This window comes from Tachypleus tridentatus, chromosome 13, assembly GCF_004210375.1.
Source record: "Tachypleus tridentatus isolate NWPU-2018 chromosome 13, ASM421037v1, whole genome shotgun sequence".
Taxonomy (NCBI): Eukaryota; Metazoa; Arthropoda; class Merostomata; order Xiphosura; family Limulidae; genus Tachypleus; species Tachypleus tridentatus.
In genome coordinates this window covers 59,341,799-59,361,268 of record NC_134837.1, presented here as the reverse complement: position 1 = coordinate 59,361,268, position 19,470 = coordinate 59,341,799, and the positions used below count along the sequence as shown (strand labels likewise).

The window sequence follows — 19,470 nt, the reverse complement described above, 5'->3', positions numbered from 1 at the left end:
AGCAAAGCCACATTAGGTTATCTGCTGAGTCCACTAAGGAGAATCAAACCCCTGATTTTAGCATTGTAAATCCTTAGCCTTGCTGCTGCACCAGCAGGGGATTATGTGGATGCAAAAAAATGGCAAGTCAGCAAGTCCAAAATCCAAGCCAGCTGGAACCTGCATTTACACAGGAGTATGTCCATTAGACCAGAAAAAACCTTTTACCCCTTATTATATGAACTGGACATATGGTAGCAATATCTCATAAATATATCTATGTAATGTAAATCATTTCACTCAAAATAAAACTTACAGGAACCATCAAATCACTAGCACAATAACATTCTTGGTATAATAAAACTATCAATGGATAGCATAAGAGGAAGAACCATATTAACTGCAAGTACCTCTAATGTGAGTCACAACAAGTATGGAGGAACAAAAACATAACTGAAAGAGGAAATAGAGACACCTGTGATACATTTTAGAGGAATTATGCTGATTGGTTCAGTTCAAAATTCAAAATTTTGACTCTGAGAACCAACATCAACATGGGAGATAGGATGATGAATCCCAATCGAATGGGTAAACTGCAATTTTTATGGTTCAAGCTAATTATACATAATAGAGGACATCTTATCAAGAATACCAGCAGAATATCACTGCCTTTCTTCCAACTGAATGTTTTTTTCAGTGTTTGTATTGTATATCATTGTCACATTCAAGAGGATGTCTCCATGATCCACCACTCCAGCAGCTTGGATCTGGAAAGAGGTAAGTACACCCACATTCCACTGGAAAGGAGAGAAAATGTGGTGGAGAACCCAAAGAAACTCAACACCAGACATATTGCAATAGGAGACCACACCTGATATATACAATATAAAAAGTACAGCAGTGTTGAGCAGCTATCCCATTCTGCTTTACCCACGAAGTCCATGGGTGAGTACAGTCCAGGACAGGCATATTAATGAAGCAAATATATTACAAGGATAAATACACAAGCAATCTTGTATAACAACCTATCTCAGCAGTGAGCAATTAGTGTCCATGGAAATTATAACTGTTAATTCAACATGGTCTTACAGTGCAGATTTGACTCTTTTTTTTTTTTTAATTATGCTTGGTCAGGCACCACTTGCCACATAATGGGATTCAGACAGTGTTAAAAATGATAAAAAGAGAAATTCCCTGAAAAAAAAAAAAAAGATATATAAACATAAAAGATAACTTATCCAGCCACAAATGAAGATACAGCAATACTATGCAGACAATGAGGTATGAACGTATGTGGAGTAGTCAAGATGCTCAAATGAAGAATTTCCTTCAAAGGATGATAGAGATGAGACACCAGGGAAAAGTTAAAGTGCCTGATCTGATGAAGAGATACCTGAAATGAAGTGCGAAAGGAAAAGTTAACTGAGTTAAAGCCAAATCCAACTGGTCAGGGTTGATGGAAATAGATCACAAACAGAGGTTGTCTGTCAATGAATGAGGAGGCATAAACAGATACCATGAAAGGAGGTTGTGCAGGCAATATAAAAACAAAGAGCATGGACAGTCCATAGTAGTCTATTTGGATCCAATCAAAAATAATTATGGGAAATGGAATGAAAGAAAGTCAATGACAAGAAAGAATTATCCTCCCAAGCAACTTAATTTTTGGTAAAGATAGGCTGATTCATATAAAGAATATATGAAGAAATATGTAGAGTATGTGAAACATCAATGGCAAATAAATGTAACTTGTGATAGCCACAGGCTAAGAGAAAAAGGAAGTACATTTTAAGGAATAAGTCGAAAATTGAGCATAAGAACAAGAGGTTCAGACACAGGCAAGGTGAAGTAATGAAGAACCACATTAAAATCTCAATCCAGAAGGACTACATGCTGAGGTGGACAAACTAATCCAGAAAGAACACAAGAAAAAGAAAATGGTAGAAGAGATAAAAACTTTACAGCACTGAGCAACACAAAAAGTGTGAGATTAGGCAGACTTATAATCCACAATCAATTAGACAGAAGACCCCCAACCTTGATTCCATAGTAGGCACATAGAAAGACACAGCAAAATCAGGTGGCAGAAAAAGGCTGTTAAAATCCTCATCAACCTGAACAGATTTAGCATGTTCAAAAGGAATAGGGGTAAGATAAGGAAAAGCAGGCTAACTTATATAATGATTAGTCTCATGGTAAATGACAGCTGTTAAATCTAAACACAAGTCACCTCCATATTTGGCCTCTGTGAGTGTGCTAGTAGAAGGTAGGATATCCAAAGTGGTAACTTCAACTTTAAAATTCACTGTGTAAAACTGAAAATCAAATACAAATGTTTGATGAAAAAGAAAATAAAAACCTGGGAAAATAAGTTATCTAAACTCTCAATACTTGTTGAATAAAACATTAACTAAATACTCTTCACAATAAGAACTAAAACAAAACTCATGAAGTTAATTAAATATGAAGAGCATAAACAAAAAAATATCTTGACACAAGTACTTCTAAACTTGCATGGAAGGAACACATGTGCTAGGAGAGTATGAAGCATTCTTATTGATGGAGGGATGTTGTATAATGATTTGCATGCGAGACACATTTAAATCAATAACTGTAAGGTATGTGGGAACTCAGGGCTTATAGCACTAAATGAGAATAGCTATTTATGCAAGAAGAGGTAATGTACACATCAAAATTGAATCTCTACTGTTTGAGGCATTTTTTTTCCCAACCATTCAATAATTTCTTGTGATTCCTATTATCAACCACTATTGTGGTTCATAATAGAAAATATGTTGTCAGTTTGTAATATATGTGCCATATTCTTTAAATAACAATATGCTCAAAATACTAATTTTACATTAGCCTATTGGTTTTAGTCATAAAAAGAAGTCAAACAGCATTCACTAAATGTAGTACTTATTCCTTATCTGTTCTAAAATAAAAAACTGCTAAAAAGATATTGCATCATTAATTTTCATGTTAACTATATGTTAAAAAAATACATAATACAGTTACTATCTTATTGTGGCCTCATAAATGTCAGCATTATTAAATAAACACCAAGGGCCATGTGTACCAAGACAAACAGAGAAAAAACCCAGCATAGAATAGACTCTTGTGTTACTTGTTTGATAGTAAAAAGTGGATGCTGTTTCTGATTAAGAAAATACTTTCCACCAGTATGGAAAAATTTTAAACAAAATAAAAAAACAAGGTCTACCAAAGTGGAAATTTAGCCAAAAAGTTATGGGAAAAAGTAATTACTATGAAAGCTGTTTCATCTATAATGGAAATATCATAATAAAAGTAATTTCTGAACTTGTCTAATTCTACATCTTTATTTTTTTCTTGTGCACAGAATCCTAGGTAAGTCAATTTACTCATATTAAAGTAATTTTTCCTATTTTATATATATATTTAAAATGGCTGGTATGGGTAGAGAAAACTCTATATAGAGGAGCGAACAACGATGACTGAAGAAGGTCAAAATGTTGTTCACACCTCTACATGGAATTTTCTCTATCCATATCACCCGTTTTTAAATATATATTTTTCTCTACAAGCGGGTTTTTTCGTCATCACAGATTTTCCTATTTTATATCCATTTTAAAACTTTTATTTTGTGTTTGTTTTGTTGTTAATCACTAAGTTGTACAATAAATTATCTGCGTTTTGTTCATGGTGGGTATTAAAACCTACGTTTTAGCATGGTAAGTCCTCAAACATATTACTGAGTCATCAGTGAGCTGATGTAACCATCATCCTGCAAAAGAAACTAATCTTTCAAGGTTTGTCATAAAGGTGCATAAAACAGTGAAATCTACTGTAGATTGTATTTACTAATATTCAAGTTTCTTTTATAAAGGATTTTCAACGGTCTTTGCCAGTGCCATTAGCCTACTCGAATTAACGGAGGATGTAAAGATTCAAAATAAAAAAAGTTATGTGGAAAAAAAGACAGAAACAGTAAAATGGCTTTGGGCTTTCAAAATATGATAAAAGAATGGCTGCAGTCACTAAACTAAGTATACACCAACTGAACTTGTATCATATATGCAAAAATATATACTTAAGGATGGATCATATTACTTATAAGTCTGTAGTAAAAGGGATGTTTTTCCTATTTAAAAATTCACTTCCATCACATTCAAAGTCAGGTGTGCTCTCCTGGAATTCACTGTGAACTAATTATACCAGCTTGTATGATACAATATTTTCTGTGTCATGCAGCTGTAACAATAGATGTGTCACACACAGTGTTAGTAATGTGATTTCTGGGACTAAAAGGCATAAGGAACTCATCAATAACACTGTTACTAAATAAGACAAGCTGATATGAAATGTGAATACTTAATGCAGACAATACTGTATGCAAATAATACTTTTATGGGTAACCTATTGAGAAGTTATAAAAGCACTGCTTTTATGGGATTTCAAAATACTTGTAGGTTAAAATGAAAATATATGTAAATATAGAAATTAGAACATTAGCCCATCTTACAGACTGTTGTCCTTTACAAAAAAAGACATTACCACACTTCTCATTACAAAATTATTGAAGTTTCTATACATTTTTTTTTTCTGTTTGACTTGTCAAGCTATTAGTTGTCAAATAACAAATGAAAAAATAACATTTTATCAGACAGGTAGCATACTGTTATAATAATCATTAGCAATATCATCAATGTTCTTTATAATATAATTATTTCATTATGTATTATACTTATTATTTGTATCATATGAGAACCACAAGATACATACAGTGGTATGTACTTACCTGTGGTACCATTTATTTTTGTTACTACAGTAATATCATCAATATACACAGTTGGTGTTGTGTACAAGATTACACTGCGATGAATTCCGGCATAGTTGAAAAAATCAAAATTCACATTTTGTACATAAAATGCTTCTGGATATCTTTAAAAAAAAGAAAGAAAATGGAAACATATTTCTTGCTTCTTAAAAATTATAAAAACTTACAAGCTATATTGTTAACTATATTAATATTCTATTTTTATGAGTTTTTCATGTCTAGCATTGTATGGTCGACAGATTACTTAAATTTACTGATGACATTAAAATTTTAAGCGTTCCTGGCTGTGAAGAAAATGCTACCACCTTATAAAAAGATTTGCATTATTTGATAAACTGGTCATACGAATGATGAATAGTTTTTAATAATAATAAATGGGTTATAACAGTTTCAATATGGTGTAATTTTGATGGGGATAACCAAAACAGTTATTAAAAAAAAAAGATCTTGATGTTCTGGTTGATCAGTTTCTTAAATAATCCAAGAGATTTACTATCGCTGGTAGCAGAGAAAATAGGAATTTAGGTTATATCTACATAAATACTAAATACAAAAAGGTTATAATGTTATTTTACCAGTCATTCGTCAGGCTATATGTGTTCAGTCTTGGACTCCTTATCTCAATAAAGGACACTGAATTGTTAGAAAGAGTTCAAAGATGAGTTAATAGGATGATAACTGAGATGGAAAAAATATCATATGAAGATAGGTTCACTTCTGAACTCGTTTTTGCTTGAAAAAAGAAGAGTTACAGAAGATATGATTGAGGTGTTTAAGACTGTTAAGAGAATTAATAGTGTTGATACAATCTGTTTTCATATTTGATTGTGAGAATAGTAATACTAGGGGACACATATATAAATTTTAGCAAGGAAGAAGTTATCATCAGCTAAGATAGCATTATTTTTATAACAGAGTGATTGACCTCTGGAATAGGTTGCCTTTAGATATAGTGAATGTGGTTAATTTCAGAATGTTTAAAGGATATCTTGGTAAATATTTGATTGATAAGGGCTGCCTTTTATTTGTATTTCATTTATTCATTTAAATGTTTACTTTAAACAAATAGCACAGCCAAGATGGACCAGAAGGCTCCTTGTTGTCCTTTGATGTTAATATAGATTTAGCATGATAAATGGTGCAAATAAAAATATCTGCATGATTTTTAAAATTTTTTGTCATACAAAAAGACCAAAGCAATATGGCAAAATTAAAACAAAAATCAGCACTTGCTACTTTGAAAGTCTGCAAATCTTGAAAAATAAACATTACACCCACTGTTGTATAAACTTAAAAATATTGTAATGGGCAACTACTATATTATAGAGAGTATTGTTATTAGTTTGTGTGGATTGCCAAGTGCTAGCAAAAATATCTTTCCCTAATACAGCTTATACTTTTACTCTGCTGAATATGCATTGTGGCCCATTTGTATGCAAACATAATAATATAAAAACTAAATTTTGTACTGTTTTAGAAACTCTGGATCAGTATCTCAAATGATATTGTTGCAATAATGTAGTTACTTAGATACATCAGTAATTTTTCATTCTTAATATTCTTATTTTCATGTCATATGAAACAATATTGCAACAAAAAAAAGTTAAGGATTTAATATTAATTATACACAATCTGCCAAAGGTGAGTTTTATGGATACTTTAAAAGTCAGAGTTTAATGTTTCAAACCACAAATGGAAAATTCATCATATACAAAGTTCACACTTCTAAATAATCTAAAATTTAAAACTTGGCATTCTGAATTTAATTGTTCCACAAAAAATTATGATTTAGCTTCAACAGATTATTCTTACTCTTCTGAATTGTTCTTGTAAATAACTTTCCCTTGTGGAATGGTGTGATGTGTGAGGATGTTGCTAAGGGCTACTGTTAACCGATTTTTCACAGAAAACATGACATAATCTGTTACATCAACTTGGAATGGTAGATGTCCTCCAGTATGGTTTACCACTGATATTCCATTCAGAAACTATTACAAAAAAAGAAATTGGATCACAAGTCAGAATTAAAAAGAAACAAATCCTTTCATTTATCAACTTCTGTAGCTTACAATTCCAAAGATGGGCTACTCTAAGTTCTTGTAATTAAAAAAACTAAACAATTCAAAAAATTGTAGGTACAAAAAATACATTCTACACTTTTACTAAATGTATTTATTTTGTAAGAGTGTTGAAAGCTTTGTTTCTATAATTTGCTTTCATTGTTTAATGTTATTAATGATTTCCATTCTTAAAAAGCACCATCTTTGATTGATGAAATTATTCCCATATTAGTAATAAGTGTTACAGTAAAAGACTTATTAGTTACAAGTTCTCTTGTCAGAGTTATTGATATCACTTATAAAGTATGCTTCTAGCTATAAAACATATTCACACACAGGTAACTAACAATGATACTGTTGCAATAATTATAAAAGACTGAAATACTGCACCCATTTATTGAAAATGTATAGTCAAGCAGTAATATTAAAATGACAGAAAAACAAACATGTGAGGATACCATAGTCAATTTATTGTTAGCCACAAATTGGTTGCAAGAGTTGGAGAAAGGAACAATTTGAAGAAGAGTAATTATTGTACAATTACTTTGATTCTTTGATTTTTTACTGAATGTAAGGAAAAAAAGAAATAACACTAGTTCCTGATTGTTTGAAAAACAATCTGAGATATATCATTACTGAATTGGGTTGATAGTTAATCCAACATACACAGGCTCAGTCCATTGTACTGACCACATACTGAATATAGAATATTGATTATAATTCAAAATTTACTATGTGTACCTACACAAAATGTGGTAACCTTTTAATAAAATGCATAAGTCTGTTGTACACAGAAAATCAGATGTGTTACAAAGGTATTTGTACTCAAGATATATATGTAAATTAAAAACATTAGTCTGACTTAGACTCTTTAACAAGTCAGAGTGCAAGGTGAAGTTAAGTAAAGAATAAAATACTTTTATCCATCATACAATTTATATATTGTATTTGTATAACCTCTAAAACATATGAAATAAATACCTAGAGTTATTTTTAGTATCCCCTTACATCATAACAGGTACTTACTCCCCTCTACCAGAAACTATCACTGAATCAGCACTGTAGGATAAAATAAATAGTTAATAATTCTGACATGAAATATATATAATACTAAGTTTAAATGCACTCTGTAAAAAATTATGGCAAGTGCACTTTGATTCCTAACTGTGCATATAGGGTAACCTATTAGTGTGACAACTCACAAAAATAACTACACCTAAAAGAAATTAGGGTTTCAATTATTTACTTTCAATTATTCCAACTATTTTAGTAATTGAAATATTGCTATTGTATTTATTTGTTGTTAAGCACAAAACTACAAGGTGAGCTCTCTATACTCTGCTCCTTACTAGACTAAAACCCAACTTTTTGCATCATTTCTTGTTTTAGATATCTCTTGACAATAACTGTGTTTTTCAATCACCTCATATGAGAATAATCAATTAGATTAATGTAATCAATTAAAAAGTGTGATAATTAAGTGATAAATAAATTATATTTATTGTCCAGCTCTATCAGTGCAGAATAAAACATCTAGAAAATGCACTGGCAAATACAGGGATCAAATCAGCCAACTCTCTCTCTTCATCTACACAAGAAGTCTATCATGAAAAACATTTAACTATGAAATATAGAACAGGAAAATCCACTGGTCTACATCTGTTGCCATTACTCCTGTATCACTATAGGACATTCATGGTTTACTTCAGCTATATTATTACCTCATCAAGTAACAGAACTTACTATATTATTTCAATAACATCATTTAATTAAGAAACCAACAGAATATGATAGAAAGGTATTGTGCAAAAATAGTGGACAGACTTTTGAGAAATAAATTAAAGCTCCACTACCATTTTGTTAAGTTTCTTCATGATTAAGGATAAATCTTGTCAATGTTGACAGCTTTATCCTTAAGATGTTTCACAGTCTTTTTAAAATAGCTGAATTTTCAACATTTTAGGAGAAATGTCCCCACCTTCAGAGGCTACAGAACCTTCACCCAGTTTTCCGCTCTTTGAAGTTCCACATCTTAGGAAAACTTTAGAATATGAGAAAAGTACAAAGATGCATTTATATCTAATTTCCAATGTTATACAAGTGAAGCAGAAATTATATCTATAAACAAACTGTGCATTGATATTGTAAAATACACCAAAACATGTAATATTTTTTTATTTATCACATAAAACTATGTAAGAGAACTTACCACAGAAGCATGATAGTGAGCACTTCCAAAGTAAAGGACTATTCTTTGTTCCTTTGTATTCCAAGAATTTGGAATAAAAAACTGTGTTTCATACCAAGCCCATCCTACATAGTCTCTTACTGTTTTATTTTGAGTAATATCATTGAAACTAGATGGTACTGGCATAGGAATAACATCACCAGTCTAAAAACAAAAATAAAAAAAACTGTTAATTAATTACAATTCAAAACTTTTCACCCATTTCAACAACAAGCCACTTAATGGTCTTCAGTTCAAAATTTAATAGCAACAACATTTATTCACTATGAATGGAAACACATCATTTGAAAGTTTCTAAGTAAAAACTGAATATTTTCCAATTAATAGCTTTTGTTTAAAGTTTCTAGCTAATACACATAGCTAATATTATACAAACATTAACTAAAAAGATATTCACTTTTAATAATATTATTAAACTTTAATAAATGAATGCTTATATACTCAAAGAATTGATCATAAGAAAGAATACAAGATTATTTGAGGAATCAATCTATGTGATAAATTTTCTTATTTCTTTTTGTTGTATTCCAAAGAAAACAGAAATAAAATAAAGAACTTTAAGATTTTAAAACACAGGACAGATTTCATTTAAGATTAAGACATTTTTTTACTTTTTTACAGGATGACTGGCTTATGGAATGAGTTGCCATCAACAGTATTAAAGACTAGCACTTTAACCCTTAAACAGTGGGAATGTTGTAGGTAAAAGCATCAATTGATGATGGCTGTCATTTCAGTATTAAAGCAGTTTACGTGAAGAATTAGCAATTTCCTGAAGAATGAAAGATGGGTTTTTGATTTTTACTTTTCTTAAGGGTAGCTTTGAATGATCAAACATTTGATTGTTGTCTATATTACAGTAAGTTATATGATTATAAAATAGTAAAAAAAAAAGTCTTCAATGTATATAAAACTGATTCAACTAACCCAACATTTTGAAACTTTTAACATTTTGAACTGTTAAACTTTTTCTTTTTGCATTTCTATCAAAAGTTTTAATTTGTTTTACACTCTTAACAGGTTTAATATTTTCATTTACAGCAAACACTGATGAGTTTCACCCAGACATTTTGTGCATGAAAACTTTGTTCCATCATCTTGCCTACAGTTGTTGAATCATTTCTTTCAAACTAGAGGTGATAGGTAATTTATAATTAATAAATACATGCATACCTAAAATATTACCACAAGTGTTTTTACAATTACTGTTTAAACTTTGACTTAAATAAAATAACTGATTCCTAACATGTTTTTAAACACAACCAAAGTTTTAAGCCCATTTGTATTTTTAAATTTTGTTGTTAGAATTAAAATAACAAAATTTAAGGAAAAACATGATACCTTTGGTCCATCCAGATTAAAAAATCCACTAAGTTACAAAATAAAAATAAAACACTCAAAGCTATCCCTTCTCATTCAAGTATTTACCATGCCTTCTTAAAACTCCCTTACTGTAGCCATCACATCTGTAAACAACCCATTCCAAAAGTCAATCATGTTATAAAAAAATATATACATATTAATATAAAATAACATTTTGGCAGTTAAGACAATAAAACTGTTTAAGATGAAAATTACTTTTACTCTGTCAAAATATACATTTTTCCTTAAGTCCTTCATCCTCATCAAGTTATAAAAAAACAGTTAATGTACCAATGCTATTAATTTCATTAACAATCTTAAATGCCTCAATAAGATCCCCTCTAACTCTTATTTTATTCAAAACTTAAAATCTTAGTAAGAAAAAAGCCCAAGACTCAACACAGTGATCCAAAACTTCTTTTAATACAACATGAAATCTCAGTTGCCTTGCCAGTAGCAATAGCATATTGCTCAAATGCTTAAGAGACAGATCAACTTAAACATCAAAAATTCTTTTCTACAATAACAGTCAAGATTATTCCCATCAAACTTATATTCATGGATGCAATTTGGCAAAAGCTTTGTTTATTTGAATCATTATTTTTAAAAGACTAGTTTAAAAATTATGCCCCAGTGTTTCTTCTATCTCTCATATAACATTACAAGTCAGAAGCATAAAAACTGTGGGCCTTCAAAATTTGGATGTGTGTGTGTGTGAAGGACAGGGAATCATCATTTTTCTTTCTTTCCAGAAGTTAAATTTTAAATGTTGCAACACATGTTATATCACAAAACATGTCTTTAAACCTTTTTCTTTTATTTAATATTTTTTTTATAAAACCAAGTTTTAATTTCATAAAATGTTATTCAAATAATGAAATTTGAAATACTCTTGTTGTTATGCGCATCAAAATCAACAGAAAAGCAATATAAAACGCTGTAAGTATTCTACAGCGTGTGTTGGAAGTGGGAAAGTAAAAACGAACATTATACATTCCTCTCGCCTTATTAAATAATGATGTGTTTCAGCGTTCACGTCCACTGTCAATGTTGACAACGAAGAAACCAGTTGACAATTGATGTAATTTTTACACTATAGAGTATGGGTCGTTAAAAACCAAAAACTGTTCAATTTCAATCATTTCAAAAGGTCAGAAGGCTTCCGGACATGACTTTAAATTCAATTTAAGTGAATAATATATAATTCTGTGGATGGATGAGGAATTTTTAACATAACCTTATGATCAGATTCTGGTTTAGATATTGGACTAATAAACTATTCATAACTTACTTTTCTAAGTGCTTTCGTATACCACTTCTCCTGGAAGCCTATATCTTGGTTTTTTATATCGCAAATTTTGAAATCCCATATTCCATCAAGGATCTTTCTTTCACGAATTTCCGACTCTAAAGGGCTTAATGAATCAGAATATACAAACCAAGCAAAGATGAGTGAAACAATTACGTTAATCTTCATCGCGAAGAGAAAACTTAGTCCTCTAGTTTCTACTTGCTTTAGAAGTTAAAATAAAGTTCTTTCTAAATGCCAGATTTATGACACTGTTTATAAAATGCGTCTTTCTAAGTATCACTATATGGTTATAAAAAAAGTAATACATAACACAACATGAAAGTGAGTTCTCTAAATTTACCAAAACAATTATAAGTTGTTGATTTACTACCATGTTATGACACGTCATCGGTCAAAGGTTAAAGGTTGAAAAAATATTATTAGCCCTTTTCACTCCTTGCTCATTAAAAAAAAACTTTATGAATTTGTACTATAGCATTTAAAAGTAGAGAATAAACACCAAAAAGTCATATAATAACCACTGGGTACGTCAGTGTTTCATTACCTTTTTGGAGGTACTGAACCCCAGAAGTTTCGTATTTACATTCACTGAACCCTTTGTAATTGGAAAAATAAAATGTTATTTTTTTCAAATTTAAAACATGAGTAGATATTTTATTAGTGCACAAAATGAACCATGCATCAGTTGCACACAATATTACTGTGTTCAAAAAACAAAACCAACAAAACATGAATTTCATACAAGAACAAAAACATAATGAATATTTACTGCAAATCAATGTGACTTTTACTGTTGTCTTTCAGAGACAAGTTCAGAAATGCTCGACTTCACCTTGGTAAGTGCCACTCTCATATCCTTTTCGCAACAAAGTCTGTTCCTTTTCTTCGTTTTTATGTCTATCACCCTCAAAGAGAATTGCTCGTAAAGATACGTTGTAACAAACGATATGATTATCTCAAGGGCTTTCTTAGCAATAAGAGGGTACGCTACGATTTGGTGACACCAAAACGTTGAGAGCGTTGTTGTTCTGAAAAGTTGCTGTTTGAACCTGGCTCTGCTGAAGTTTAATGATTTCGTCGAGGTATTCATCATTGACATATGCTGTCGCAACACAAAACGTGAACGGCTGTCTCACCCATGCTGGATATGACTCTCTGGTGGGGAAGTATCTGTCGAGAGACTTTGCGAGCTCATCTAAGTGCATGGCAATTGCTTGCTTCAGTTCTCCGTGTACAGAAATGTCTCCGATTTCAGACACATCTTCGATCTTACTTACACAGTCGTCCAGCAGGGGAAGTTTGCGAAGTTATCATTCTCTGTTGACTCCACCGCCCTGCATCTGTTGATTAAGATGATTGAGAGCATTGAAGATATCGGCCATGTACGCCAAAACGAGAATGAACTCAGATTTTTCCAAACAATCTGCATGACAATGTTGGTGCTATCGTAAAAACAGGGCTAATTCCACACGCATGGCAAAAATACGATTCAGTACCTTTCCCCGGGATAAACACCAAACGTTAGAATGGTACAGAAGTACCTCGAATTCAGAGCCCATTTCATTACACAGCTCTTTGAAGATGCGGTGCTTCAGGGCACTATTTCGCACAAAGTTCACACATTCCACTACAATTTTTAATACTTCTGCCAGTTTTGAAGGCAATGATGTGTGGTGCATCGGCTTTTACCAGCGCGTCAAAACCAGAGTTTCGTCCCAGCATGATTGGAACAAACTGCAGAAACCATATCTTACGAAAGATCGTTGTATCTGAAGAAGTCATCCACAAGTTTCTTCACGTCAGCTGCCTTAGTTGTTGTTGTAAGAGGCTTACAAAATAAAAAATATTTTATCTCGTCGTTCTTCACATAGCGCACGAATACAACAAGCTAGCTTAGATTGGAAACGTCGGTGGTCTCGTCGAGTTGAAGGTTGAATTTTGCTTGGCTTGAAATCAGATCTGCAACTACTTGAGCAAAGATGTCATCGCTCATGTCATCTATTCTGCTGCTGATAATGTTATTTGAACGAAGAATTTGGGATAACTTATTTTCAGCAGCTTTTCCCAGCATGATATTCGCCATCTTCAACGCAGTTAGTTTTACGAGTGCTTCACCAACGGTGTGTGGTTTGCTCTGTTTTGCGATCAAGTACGCAACTTCGTACAATGCTGTGAGGATCGATTTGTCGATGGGTACAAAGCCGAGAACAGGCAAAATAGCCTTTCCATCGAACCTGGCTCTCTTTACCTTGAATTCAGCAAGCGTTGTGTTCTTGTATTTCCCATCTCCATGCAGCTTTAGGGAGTGTTCTCTTAGTTTTGCCAATGCTAGACTAGAATTGCTCAACTTGGCATCAGTGGCGGCACCAAAATGAGCCAAGCCACCCTCAGCCTCCCAATATTGTTACCTACATATATTCATAAAATATGGAAAATACAATCGTCGTTGTTGCTTAACAATTAACATCAAAGAGACATAGATCTGTAGAACTCAACGTCTTCATTAAGACGGAGTATGTGTCATGCGTCCCATAGCAATGTACTGAATGCACTGAAACTCATGCGCTGTATTGCCTCTCCCTGTGTAGTGCCATTCTATCTTGAGCTTTGACGACGATTAGACAACCACGTTGATTTCAAGTTATAACAGAACAGGCGCATTGTTTTGAAGTAATATTAACTATAAATACAACATGATGAAAGATAGTTAGTCTGATAGTGACCTTACTTTTCCTCAGAGTGTATTAACTTCACATGAGATAATTCGTTTCTGCTATGTTAACTATATCTTTATGTTATATTTCTTTTGATTTGTAGCTTTACTCTTAATGGTATATTAAATGTTCAATCTAAGCTAATCTTGATTTTATTTATTATTATGTATCACTTTGGGTTGGAATTTAAGTGAGCTTCCTCTTTTACATATACGCATATTTTCATAAACAGATTATTTCTAAGTTGTAATAATGAATTATTAATCAGAGTATGAGTTTCCAATGAAAATTGCATTGAAAACGCAGTTCAAAATAGCACACCTTTCTGAAATGTACCTTGGTATTTACATTATTATAATTTACTATCAATACTTCATATTGATGGCATTTTAGGAAGCCCCTCCACAGTTTACCTCAGCCTCCTCCCAACGAAAATATCCTGGCGCCACCACTGCTTGGCATTGCAAATCACGCATTGAGGATGCTGACTCCCATCATGTTCCGTTATACACGTGAATCCATATTGTACTTATTCTTTCGACCACTTTCTGTTTTTGCTTGACATAGTTAGTATAAAGGGATTGAAAAATTAGGAAAAAATCACAAATGACGCACAATTACTACATTCACAAGTCAACTGGTAAGCGCATGAAGTTCCCTGCAGCACAGATATCAAGGCCAAGTGATGTGACGTGATCAGCCGCAGCCAATGATGGCCAAGTGGAGCATGACGTCCCGAATCATACGAGTGGTGTGAACGGAACGGACACACACACAGTGTGTGTGTCTTGACCTATGTCGAACCCCTGAGAATGACTCACCGAACCCCTGGGGTTCGATTGAACCCAGGTTAAGAACCACTGGTAAAGGCCTAATGATGTAGTGAGTAAGGTGGGAGAGGGGGGTCGGTCGGATATCACATTCCTCTCGTATCTCATGTCCTGACACAACGTTGGTCGTAAATAACACGACTATATTGTACAAATATTATGCTTAGCCTGCTAATATCTGATGTTTACACATTTTCTCTCTGTATGTATCGGGAATGGGGTAACGAGCACAATAATGTATCAACTGGGACATCAAATGATGACAAAGGAAATTAAAACATCATATGATGCGCAGAGCAATTAACATCATATAACACGCGTAGCAGTGAAATAGTTAATAATGCACCATCTATTGTTAAATACTGACTTTAATACTTATCTTGAGTAAAATGGCGGTTTTACGTTTACATATATGTTTTACGTATATATCTTTTGAATATTCGCTAATCGATTTATTACAAAATATCTAACAGTAACTAAGGTTGGCTTTACTTGGATCGTCTATCATTCCTCTTTTAAAAGAGTCAACTTTCGTTACTTCTTCTTTCCGATGTGAATGAGGTCGTATTTAAACGGGCCTGCGATGGTTACATGCTAGTGGAGACCTTTTTTCTCCCTCCTTGATGGAAAACTTATAATTTGGTTAATTAAATATTGAGTAGTTCACACCACGAGATCAGGGTTCGTACACTATGTGGGTGATTTTGGTGAACCTGAAGATGACCGAAGAAGATCGAAACGTTGTTCGCTCCTCTACGTAAAAAAAATTTCTCGACACAAACGAGCCATTTTTGCATATATATTTTTCTCTACAAGTGGGTTTTCTCGACATCACTAATTTCTCACCTTTCCCTACAAATTAATTGCAAGATTAGTTTTGCGCACCACGTATTCAACCAACATGATACTAACTCGAACAATGATGGAATAATCTACTATTTCTGGTATTATTCATCATCTATGTTACACTTCATGTTGCAAGCTGCAAAATAATGGTATAGGCATTCGATGCAATATAATATAGATCAGTATAATGGATGATATAAAAAGTACTTTTGCCATCATCAAAGCACAATAACCAACCAGAGTTACTGTGTCTCTTGTAATAGTAGTGTCATATAGAAATCAGAAAAATCACATCTGCTACACATATATATAAAACACATCAAATCAAACCTACCAGAAAATCATTGCATCAGACAGCAACAACAAAAAAACAACAACACATATCAAACCCAGTAAGATAATACACATTTTGCCATTGTCTATTTAATCCATAACAACATCTAATGCTATTTCCTACTGCACCTCAAGTAGACTAGTATTGGCTTTCTAGATCTGCATATAAAATCACATTTCAACACACCACAATGTCAGATAAGGCTCCTTGCTTGAGAAATAAGATATTTCAATGAAACAGATTACTGAATAATTCCCAACTCCACAGCTTCACTTACTACTGACTTACATCATAATAAGATAATCTGTTTCCACTTAGTAATTGCAATATAGCATAAAACACTCGATCAAGAAAATAAGACATTCTCTTTGTATCACAAGTACTTTTGAAGCCACAAACACAGTTTTATGATAACCTTCCCTTGTTCAAATGGTATACGTCGATGCATGCTGTCCTTTATATCGATGTTAACTGTCTGAAAACTTCTTTAGAAACGGATCTTGGTACGTAATACAGTTTCAAATAGCCTAAAACTAAATATTATAATTTAGATTTAGAAGTTGAATAAATGTTGATATGGGCTTGATTTATTATACTTCCCATCAAAACTGACACAAATAATTTATTTTTAATACAACTATACTTAAATGCATATATAAACAGTAATACAGTTTATTATAACAAATGTTGTTTAGGTTGTTGTTTGAAGTTAAGTGTAAAGATACACAATGGACTATCCGTGTTTCTTGTGTTGTAAGTCCCCATTGCCACTAGGGGATATAATAGCAGTTGTTACAAATAATGATTTATATACATAAATTTTACAAACCTACAAACACTACTGAGTTTTCTATCTGGTCTAGCAATTATCGAGAGTTCACGATGAGAGAATTAATCGTGAATTGTTATAGATACAATTCACTTAAAGGGAGCTAGCTAGCTCTGTATTCTTCTTTCTTCACTGGTCACACGTCGAGTTTTTTCGTCGATGAACTTGTGAGTGTTTTCTTATAGGGACTGAAGTTATGTAATGTGTTCGTAAAGATACTAATGTCAAATGTGAATCCACTGAAGTTAAATGGTTTGTGATATTCGAAATAGATAGTAAGCGTTAATCACAGTAACAGTTTACAAGTTTATAGCATACTAGAAGGGGAAAGAAAAGACACTGAATACTTTACTCTGCCCAGCAAAGTTTGATAGTTGCTTTTAGTCAAACTGAACCTTATTGTGAGAGTCTGTCACTTCTTTTAGACACTGAAGATGCCCACTTTATCTTGCCTCAGTATACAAATATGCCCATTCTGAAAAACTTTTTATCATGAAAAGATGAAATAAACAAGATAAATTTTAAGAAATGGGATGGTAAAAAAGTTAGATTACAAGGCTGGATATACTGTAGAAATTATAATTACTCAAAGTATATGCTCATATTTTCGCTGTACATTATTATCTAGAATTATATTTGTTGAAGTCAAAATATAGGGATTGTTGTTCGAGTAGTTAAAGTCTGCAGTATATCCAACCTTGTTTGCTTAGTTTTTCAGAATCCCTAACTTGCAGATTTTTAAATTCCCAGTATTTATTTTTCTTGTTTGCTGGCTTTCTTATGCTTAACTATAAGCAAAGGATTACTTAATTTGCGACTACCTTTATACATTTTAATGATAATAAACATAGTTTAGTATTGTTTGTTTTTGAATTTCGCGCAAAGCTACACGAGAGCTATCTGCACTAGCCGGCCCTAATTTTGCAATGTAAGACTAGAGGGAAGGCAGCTAGTCATTACCACCCACCGCCAACTCTTGTACTATTCTTTTACCAACGAATAGTGGGATTGATCGTCACATTATAACGTCTCCCCCAGCTGAAATGGCGAGCATGTTTGGTGCGATCGGGATTCGAATCTGCGACTCTCAGATTACGAGTTAAACGCCTTAACCCACCTGGCCATACTGGGCCTATACCTTAGTATATGTTTCATGCAGATTTACTGTAGCTACTGATTATTTGATCTCATCCTTTTGAGATGTACAAGATTTAGTTACAGATGAAGAATGTCATGGGGATTTGTTTCAGAATATAATAAGCATTTATAGTTTATGTGTGGCTAAATTCTCTACATGTAATGTATAATAATAGGCAAATATATATCTGTAATAAAACACAACCCCCTCTAAGTGCGTATAAAATTTCACCAGTAGAAGAGATCCTTTTCAAATAAAACATATATGTCAAAAACATCGGTTTAAAGAAAGCTCATGCCTTTTAAAGTAATTATTCTTCGAATGTCTGTAATAAAAATTTAATATTATTTGTAATAATTTTTTCTTCGTTCATAACATAGGGTTTGACTCCCTAAAGAAACCAACTGTCTGGTGTACAAAGCATTCAGCATCTACATGTTAGTCATTTAATGTGCATCTATTATCCTGTACTTAACCAGTAAAGGAATACCCTAATTTACAAGAAAGCTAAATTTAAAGGGTAAATAATATCGTTTACAAAAAAAAATATGATGTTTTTAGGCTTATGTAAAATACAGAACAAACAAATTGACTTTTCAGTATCCCTACGTCCTTCGTAGTACGTTATTTAGTATTTTACAAAAGGTTTGAGTGCAACACACCAAGTCTTTTTGTTGTAGGCTAGCAAGAGAATAATAATAATAATTAAAAATGGACCATTTTGAGCAGATTTTATTTTCATGTTAAGTCTAACATGTGTGCTTTTTGTACATTTTTATATGATTGCTACCTTAGCGGCCGATAGTAAATGTTTTAAAGAGTAGTTTGAACTGCAATTTTACTGTTTAAGATGCTTTTTGCCCGAATGTTTCACTAGGGTTTTGTGCAAGTTCTTGCGATACCTGTTATGAACTACTATCGTTGTTCATAATCACTAAACTTATATATCAGTTTAATCCGATTGATGGCTCTTTACAAACCTGTCAATTGTTAATACCA

General features: G+C 32.4%; 1 protein-coding gene across 6 annotated transcripts in view; it reads right to left on the bottom strand.

The window, feature by feature from the left end:
* LOC143236467 (beta-glucuronidase-like) overlaps nt 1–12,185 on the bottom strand; it is a 45,858-nt gene extending 33,673 nt beyond the window's left edge. For 2 of the 6 annotated variants that reach the window (XM_076474747.1, XM_076474751.1), the window contains exons 1-4: nt 11,760–12,185; nt 9,068–9,250; nt 6,611–6,786; nt 4,760–4,902 (exon numbers count right to left, since the gene is read on the bottom strand). In XM_076474747.1, coding sequence (XP_076330862.1) covers nt 4,760–4,902; nt 6,611–6,786; nt 9,068–9,250; nt 11,760–11,945 — 688 coding nt within the window. In that variant the 5' untranslated portion in view covers nt 11,946–12,185. Of the gene's footprint in view, nt 1–4,759; nt 4,903–6,610; nt 6,787–8,711; nt 8,841–9,067; nt 9,253–10,447; nt 10,593–11,467; nt 11,727–11,759 lie in introns of those variants that run through there. The other 4 variants (XM_076474750.1, XM_076474749.1, XM_076474748.1 and 1 more) reach the window with 4 other exon arrangements.
* Nucleotides 12,186–19,470: the final 7,285 nt, after the last annotated feature.